This window comes from Papaver somniferum, chromosome 10, assembly GCF_003573695.1.
Source record: "Papaver somniferum cultivar HN1 chromosome 10, ASM357369v1, whole genome shotgun sequence".
In the NCBI taxonomy this organism is placed as follows: domain Eukaryota; kingdom Viridiplantae; phylum Streptophyta; class Magnoliopsida; order Ranunculales; family Papaveraceae; genus Papaver; species Papaver somniferum.
The window spans coordinates 137659648-137668878 of NC_039367.1; the positions used below are offsets into that span (position 1 = coordinate 137659648).

General features: G+C 37.2%; 1 protein-coding gene across 1 annotated transcript; it reads right to left on the reverse strand.

The window, feature by feature from the left end:
* Positions 1-7291: 7291 nt before the first annotated feature.
* On the reverse strand, positions 7292-8872 carry LOC113316289. The gene has a single exon (XM_026564501.1). The coding sequence runs from the start codon at positions 8870-8872 to the stop codon at positions 7292-7294; it is 1581 nt and encodes a 526-aa protein (XP_026420286.1).
* Between the last annotated feature and the right edge of the window lie 359 nt (positions 8873-9231).

Consider the following 9231-nt stretch of genomic DNA (forward strand, 5'->3'; position numbering starts at 1 on the left):
CCTGGGGCGTCTGGAGCGTACCTTGCCACTCTTGACAAGTCCTGACTATGATGCACTCGGTCCGAAGATACCCTACTTAGGGTGCGGTCTCGTAACCATAAACCTTATCGGTGGAGGGATAAGAGGCTGCGAAATCAACTGGTTGTTGTATTACCAGATGGGAGGAGCCAGCCTTAACCCGGTAGAGGTAAGCTTCCTTGAAGGGGCAACCAGGGGGAAAATAAGGACGACACCCTCCATTAGGGAGCTGAATTGTGTCAAAAGACGTAAATGTCATGAGACTTTTTACTCACGGGAGTATTAAGGCTTGTCATATTTACGCACAAGATAAACCTGAACAGGAAATAATACAAGAAAAAGATAAGCGAGATCAATGGATCGATATACTACAAAGTCTACAATATAAAGATTTCCTGTGATTTCGTCGCATAAGAACAAAGAAAATTTTGGGCAAAATAAGACCTTTAATTCGGAAGGCAAAATAAGACCTCATAAGAAAAATAAGGTATAAGTTTGTTGCGAAGTGTTTCGCATGATACAAGATGTGATTGAGAACGACACTATGTTCATTAGCCTATCAATCTGTGCCAACTAGCAGAGGCAAGAATGGGAATGCAACCATAAAGAGAGTGCTATTTGCCCCATTTGATAGTCTTATGCACCTGCGAAAAGGATGGAACTCTGCTATTTGCGAATGAAAATTAATATTTCAAAGGTATATATTAAAGAAGAAATTCTAGAAGACGTGAAGATATACAAGAGGCAGAAAAAGAATTTACATCAAGCGAAAAATAATTAGTTTTTTCCTAAATTATCTTCATCATTATATTCGGCCTCAGAATCATTTACTTCTTCTTCATATTCCTCTTCACTATAAATAATATCAGGAACAACTTCGTTGGGAGGAACGTCTACGAATTTATACTTAGAGAGGTGTCATTATCAACACAGACTTTCTTAACTGCTGCATCACGAGAACGAATGTCATCCTTACTATTATTTGAAACAGTGAGGATATAATTATTTTTTAACTGCTGATACTTGGAGTTGCGAGCAGATAACTCCGTTGATAATTTCTCGGCTTCCTTAAGACGTTTTTTCTCTTCAACAACAAGTTGTGTCTTTAACTCTTCACTTTTCTCCAAACAGTTCTTTTCTTTATCTGCGAAATGTAAACAAAATGGTTAGAGTTAAAAGAGATATCATCTTCAAGAAATGACAAATATGAAAGAAAAAACAAATGACCTTCGTGATTGGAAATATTGTCTTTAACCAGCGCAGAATGTTCAGATTGAAGGCTCACATTTACGGTTAAATTTTCCCTAGCATCATTCAAAACTCTAGCAGCCCAACTAAATTCAGCTTCACTTTTTATGAGAATTCGAGAACGGATTAAATTTCTTTCTTCAATGAGTGCGTTTTTCGCTCAAAGATAAATCACATTCATCTTGAACTTTAAGGATAGTTTCTTGGAATTTTTCTAGTGCTTTCGCACCCTTGAGAGCGATCTCATCTTTTTCAATAATGAGTTTATTCTTATTTACTTCCAAAAGTTGAATTGTATTCATATTTTCATGAAGACGGCGTTTGAAGTTATTAAGTGTAGTTAATAAGGGTCTGTGATCCATTTTAAGAGCAGTATACTTCAATCTTAATTCCTCGAGGCTAAGGTTCTCAAATCCTTTGGTTGGATAATTGTTTAAAGAAGAATTACGATGTTCTAAAAGAGTTTCCTTGTCAGGAAAGTTAGATGCCTCATCAGAAAGATTATAAATATCTGCGAATATAAAGAAATGAGGAATGCGAATTATCATGTAAAGCAAGGAGAATGAAAAGGTTAAAGATTACATACCAATAAGTTCATCATTTCTTTCCCGAGCCATGCGAAGTAATTCAGTGTTGGTAGAATTTTCAGACTTAAGTTTGGTATTTTCTTTCCCCAAACTGAGAAGTTTCCTTTGATAATCCGAAGAAACCGCATAGGATAAGCGAGACACCTGAAAAAATATAAGAAATATATTATGTGTTGGAAAGGAAGACTAGAAAGAATATAAAAGAGAATATGAAGATATAGATATTACCAAAGAGCCAATTGCATATTGGAAACTTGGATTTACTGCAGAAGCAGCTCCGCGAAGAGATGGATCATCCAAAATGGGAGCATCGCAGACTTTCGAGATCATACCAAAAGTACGTTGTAGATCACCATCATTAAGAGCCGACATTGGATATGAAAAAAGGTTGGATAATTCTTTCATTGAAGCGAAGATTGATGGATCTTCGGAAGAAAGAATATCGTCATCACTGAATTCATAACTTGAAGAAGGGTAGAATTCTTTACGCTTCTTGGAAAGATCAGAAGAAGAAATTTTGGACCCAGATTTGGATGCGAGTTTCTTGGGTTGTTTCTTGGTTTTCCCAGTATCCTTAATACCCGAAGCTTCAACCTATGCGAATAATCAAGATAAGAAGCAGGGGAAACAATGTTGTTAAAGTTAAGAGAGGGAATGTTTCTTACTTCATTATTCTGCGAAGATGACGCATTGTGTGACGTCTTTGCCTTCTTATCAGCCTGAAATCAGAGGAGTAGGAAAATAAGAAATAGAGAAAACAAGGTTATGCGAAATTAGGAAAAATTATGCGAACATTTCATACCATCTTCTTATTCTCATTATCAGATAAGAAAAACTTCCAGGGTCGATAAGCAGAAAGTTTCGCAGGAAGGGGAAGGTCAGAACCATCAGCAGCTCTTCCAGATGCATAAGGACCTACTAAAATGACAGGACAATTAATCCAGCATGAATCATTAGACCTGCGAGCAGTACTATTAGACTTATCGTTCCAATCAACATCTCGCATAATTTTCTGGTCTTCAGTGATACCATCTTTTCTTCTTATGCGAATGGCCCATTTTATCGATTCATTTTTCATAATCGCAACATAGTAATTTTTGAAGAAATTATCAACAGTGTACTATGTAGGGTTGATGGCTTTATCACGGTATGATACATTTCGCACTTCATAAGAATAAGAGGTTCCTAATCCTGCTGTGCGACGAGAGTATTCTAAAGCTATTCTAATAGCACCTCCACTCAATTGGAATATACCTCTTGTGAATCGATCATCAGACAAAATTTCATACAATAAGGGAATTTCCGGATTATACAGCGGGATGGGAAGATTATTCAAAAGCCGTCCTAATGAAATAATGATCTTTTGATTAGACCACTGTTCAAAATTTATTAGTTCAAGATTGAGTTTGGATGAATAATCAGAATGGGAAGGAAGAGAAAGTGAAAAACCTCGTGTGCCAAATTCTCTTTTCAATCTGGTGAATTCAGTTTCCATCTTTTTACCAGCTGGAGCCATTATAAGAATGAGAATGATGGATATATAGGTAACTGAAATCACACTAAAAAAAGTGTATCTTAATCAGATCAATGAAATCACAGTTAAAATGCAGAAGTGGAGAAAAAGAAAGAAGAAGGTAAAAAGAAGAAAGAAGAAGATGGAAGAAGATATATAAGAAAAATGTACTCTCGTTTTTCGAGATTTTATCTCATTAATGCGAAGAATGAACGGATAGAAATAGATGGTTACAAGGACGTGTCAGATAACGATTGGATAGAAATACACGCGTAAGTTAGGAAATCTCAAATTCTGGAAATGTGTCGGCAAAGCAGAATATGAAAAGTTGAGCATGTGCGATATTATTGGATGGAGAATTCTCATATCGCTCACTTTATAAAGAGAACGAAATGAGAAGAGGCAAAATGTAGGAGTGAAATATCGCACATGCATTATGTATGCAAAATAAAGGTCATCTAAAATTAGGATGACGTATTGAATGATGTCAGCATAGTCACGAGTAAAGTGTGATGATCTGTGCGAAAGTGTAACGAGTGCGAAGTTGAACGAATGTACATGAGTGATTGTAACACACAGTGATTCCGAAAATAGGGGATCTATTAGCTGTCATCCACTATGTATTACCCTATATAAGTGGAAGGAAACTGTGTATTGAAGAGAGATCTCTAAGGTGAGTGTTAGACAAGAAATTAGGAGAGAGAAAGTTTATTTTGAGAACAAGTAAAGTCTTTGTAATATTTTGTATTCAATCTCAAGATCTTGATTAATAAACGAGTGATTTCCACCATGATTACTTAGAGAATTATATAGTATTGAATGGATGTGGTTGTAGGATTTCCTACAACTACAAATGATGGAGCACATGAACACCCTTACAAGGGTCACGTCGAGGTATATACACTTGGTAGTGGCAGCGGCTGGGAAGTAAAGGAAAATCCGATCTTTTTTTACTATCTAACGCTACTTCTGCGAGTGTGTGTGTAAATGGATCCCTTCATTGGCTCAATGTGGAATCAGTCGAAGGTGTGGCTTTCAATTTGGCAGACGAGGAATTCTACATGATACAGATCCCATGTCTAGAACCTATCCCCCATATAGATTGCGCTGGCCGTAGACTTTGTATTCAGAGCGTTTTTGTATGTTGTTAACACATAGTTTTACCGTGAAATGTTGAAATGGGACTTGTGGTTGCTAAAGAAGAATAAGGAGGTCAATAGTAATTACAACACCAAAGAATTTTATAATAAGTCTCCCCTCTGGAGTAAAGAGTACGTTATGAATTGTAGTCTGTTTCACTTTTCCTATGTGTACCTTTGAATTTCAATTTTACTCTAGTTTGTGTTTCTTTTTCATCAACCCTTGTTTAATTAGGATTTAGCCAGTTAGGCTTAATTCAGTCATATTTGAACATGCTTGGTTTTGTTTTGGACAACCTTGAAACTAAACTGTAAATGTCTGTTGATCGATAGACTTGGGCATTAAAGATTGAGTGATATATCTGTACTGTTAGTGCATCCACAAACGGGTGGTCACGACTCACGCTGTCCACTTTGTTTATTGTGGTGACTATTCATGTAAAATCATATGATGACTCGTGTTTCTTAAAGTCCCTAACGGCTATTTTTGTGAAATAATTTGAAATAATCGGTCTTATCGAAGGTATATAAAATCCGATTATGTTTTTATGCCAGCACGAATCGGACTTTCTTGTGATCAATATAAACCGATTAAAGACATGTAAAAGAATTGAATTTTCACCTACACTAATCGGTTTATATATATGCATATGTGATCCGATTGTATCTTGAAAAACATACATGAAAAATAGCATTTTTAAGGCATAAAGAATCGGATTATACATAACCCACACGTAAACCGATTCCTTTATGGAACCCACACAATCGGTTTATGTTGACATATCGAGTACCCGATTGTTGGCATGTTAGGCTAGAATTATTTTGCAATACATAATTATAATTAAAACTTTATATTAAGTTCAACACCATGATCATCCAAAATAAAAACCTTAACCATCCCAAAAGAGTGTTAAAAACTTAAAACAACCACAAGTCCTATAAACTTAAACTTTTAATATCTAAAACTTAAACTTAAAAACTTAAAGAGCAGGAGCATTAGCAGCAACAACACCATCGGGAGCATTTGGATCACCAGCATCAGCAGGAGCACTAGCACCAAAATCAGCAGCAACACCACTATCAAGAGAAGCATCTTCTGCTTCAGCAATGGCTTGAAATTGAGCCATATTTTCCCACAAACCTTCCATAAATCCATGGCGATCCTTCTCAGCTGAAATCATGTTTCTCCTCATCCTAATGACCCTCATAAATCTCCTGCAGTGCAAACTTGTCAATCAACACGAGGGCTTGTTCAAGACGGGTCTCACGTCCATAAGCAAACTTATAGAGGCTTGTTTCTGGCACTGGTTGTGGTTCCCTAAGAATGTCCTCCAAGGTCAGCTCTCGAGTGTAAAACGCTAGGTGTCCGAAGTCCATATCTACATAAAAAAACAGAAATCAAGTTAACAATCGGTACACAACCAAACATATGTAATCCGATTCTCAACAATAAAACACACAGGAATGTCAAACGCAAACAATCGATTTATGTGATACATATATAAACACCGATTGTGGAATGGAATCTGAAGAAACAATCTTAATCGGTAAATTAACAAGCACATAAAACCCGATTATGGGATAACATAGTTTAAATTTTTTTTTTATCCAGAATCGGACTATTATAAAGCACTTATAAACCGATTGTGGTGATGTATTTTCACATTTCGTTTCTAAACCTAGAATCGGTTGATGTTAATCATCACATAAACCGATTACTCTGCATGCTCTTCATGGTCGAAGAACAAAACCCAGAATCAATTTATTCGATATGTCAACATATACCGATTCTTGGTGTAATAAGAGATTTTGATGGACGGAAATTGAAGATTTAAACATGTAAATCAATGAAGAAATGCGAATCATAGAATGGGTTGATTGAGATTTACCTTTTTCTTGGTTGGATCGAAGATCAAGAAAAAATTTTGATTAGGGTTTTGAGAATTTGGAAAGATTATGATGAAAATAGAAAGTTTTTTGGGTTTAGGTTTTTTATGTTTTTGGATTTACTGAAAATGGAAAGATTATTATTTATATGAGATTGTTTTAGAAATTAATGTGGGAGTAAATTAGGATTTTTGAGAAGTTTGATAGCCCATAGCAATTTGGTGGAGTGGGAAGGGAAATTTGATAGGTCCCAGTCAAATGGGGTAGGCCCCAATTTAGCAAGAGAATATAACCTATATGATATGCAACTTAAAAATAAAAAAAAATTCAACTAAAGCATGGTTCCTATGAACATCATGAATAGATAAACATTATGAATAGTGAAATGAACATCAAAAATCCTAAACCATTATGTCCCTATTTTTGTCTATTTTTCTTTGTGTTATCAGTTTCTCTCTTTAATTTGAAAAGAACCACAAAGAAATTCATAACACCCGGATTCATACTCTATTTTTTACAACACTACCACGCAGAATATATCAAAATCTGAAATGGTGAACTTTTTGTGGCATATAGTCATAGTGAGTCCCCATTTTGCATGGAGTGGAGCAAGAACATTACGAGACAGGCACTATGTTCTCACATCCGCATCTCTGATACAGAATTTTTAATTTTCTCTTATAACAAATCTTAGTATTAATCATCAACTTCCAAAATTACAAACAAACATGGATTGTGCGATCTTGAACAGAAAATTAAATAAACGAGGCACACCACAAGTTAACCAACGGAAATACAAACACACCACAAACAAACAGCGGGAAATACAAGTAAATGAACAAGCCAATTAAGATCATCGCCAATAAGCCAATCATCGCCATCACCACCACCGACGAGCTTTACTGGAGTGGAAGATTGACAACCTCGTATTTATAGCCATAGCCATTGTGGCCAGTAAAAACCCCGTCGTTCTTTTCGTAAACTTTTGGACTCCCATTTTTCAATACGTCATGCTGAGTGTATGCGAAGGGTATGTCGTACGAAACACGTGTCGCCATCAGACTTCCCTTCACTCTAGTCATTGGTGGCACAGTAATAGTTTTCACGGACCCCACTTCTTGGGTTTCTGTATGCGTTTCTCCCCAACTCTGAGATCCGGTAATGTCAGCAGAAATTTCAATCGCACCCGATGAAACGCCTGGAACACCAGCAGTACAAGTCATCTTGATACCCACTTTCATCGTGACACTGTTACTCCAATTAGTTGTATTGGTCACTGTAGTTTTGAGATTTAATGATGACGTTAAGGGACTTTGAGTATAGTTGCTTGAATCATCAGTGATAAGTGCAAGAATTTTCTCATTGTAAAGCCTTGCATCCGTAAGGTGATATCTGACATTATTAATTTTCCTTGACATGACGGGCTCCTCAATCTCCATGGAGCTCCACTGGTCCGGATACTTTTCAAGAGTGGCCAGGCAGCTCGTCTTCTCTTCAGTCGTGAATCTGTTGCAGAACTTGCCGTTCTTCAAACTTCGCATGATGATGCGGTTTCCATCAACTATCGTGGGTAAAAATACGGTGTTTGTGTCATGGAATGTGGTGGCAGCCTCCTTTAACAATACCCAAATACTAGTATCCACATCAGTCCAATACTTGCCATGGTAAACACCCTTCAGGCGGATGCCTCCGTCCCGACTTGGAGACACCTCGTAGTCAAAGAATGAGGAATTATCGGCTTTGCGATTGTAGTCCATATAACCGTCTCCGCCGTAGGACTCAAGATGGTTTCCGTTGTCTCCCTTGATCCTGATAAGGTCGGGCAACATAACCACAGATTCCCAGTCAATGAAGGTGTACCTTTCACAGCTGTCGCCTGAAGCACTTAAATACAAGGCACCATAATAATGGTCGCCACCATAAAACCTCCTGACATAGTAGCCGGTGTTGACGTGGCGGAGCTTAACGACGCGGTTATTGTTGGAATACTCGAAAATAGGCTTGAAGAGCGTGCAATATGGATCGGACTGATTCTCCTCAGGTTTGATGGCCATGGCAGTGACCCATCTGTAGGACGTACCGGAATTTGCCCAGTACTTGTTATTACGCAAACACCTGATATGGACGAGGCCAGTTACAGTGGTAGCTTGCACCACTTCGAACCTTGTCTCGAGCCCGAAACTGTAATCTCCATGGAACCGGATGGCATTAGGTACCCATGGATTTTCTTTCTCGAAGTGCAAGTATAAATTGTCTATGTTCGATTGGATTATGACCGACTTGGGGAGTGTATTTGCGATGATGGCATGCGCATCTTCATCATTTTCACTCAAAGGAACTCCTACTTGATCATCTCCTTCATCAACAAGAGGAAACCGACTTTCTGATGGTACCTTCTGCACATTCTCTTGAGTAGTATCATTAAGAGATAAAGAAGTAATAGTGGTAGGAGTTTCTGTTGCTGCTGGAGGTGCTTCCATTTCTCTCTGAATCGTAGTTTCTTTCTTTCTTCCTTGCTTTTTTTGTCTTTTTCTTTTTTTCTCTGTGTTTTTGTTTCTTGGTTGTGTGTTTTTCTGCATATAAATCATGTGGTATTTATAAGCCTCATTAGCAATTTGTGCTTTGGTTCTGTCAAGCGATTTGTTTTTCGCAACAAACCGAAATCACTCCGATTCAATCCTTTCCTTCGATGTATCGCTTTTGCTTTAAGAATTTACTTTTTTTTTCCTCTTTATGGAAAGATATAAAGTGGATTGTTCATCGAAGACTATATGAAGCCAAGTATTATTTCTCAGAACATGAAATCAAACCCTTTCTTTGGTTACAATTATTCATCTGA

Excerpts from the sequence above, each read along its gene's own strand:
- LOC113316289 (XM_026564501.1), bottom strand. The coding sequence starts at position 8,872 with ATGGAAGCACCTCCAGCAGCAACAGAAACTCCTACCACTATTACTTCT.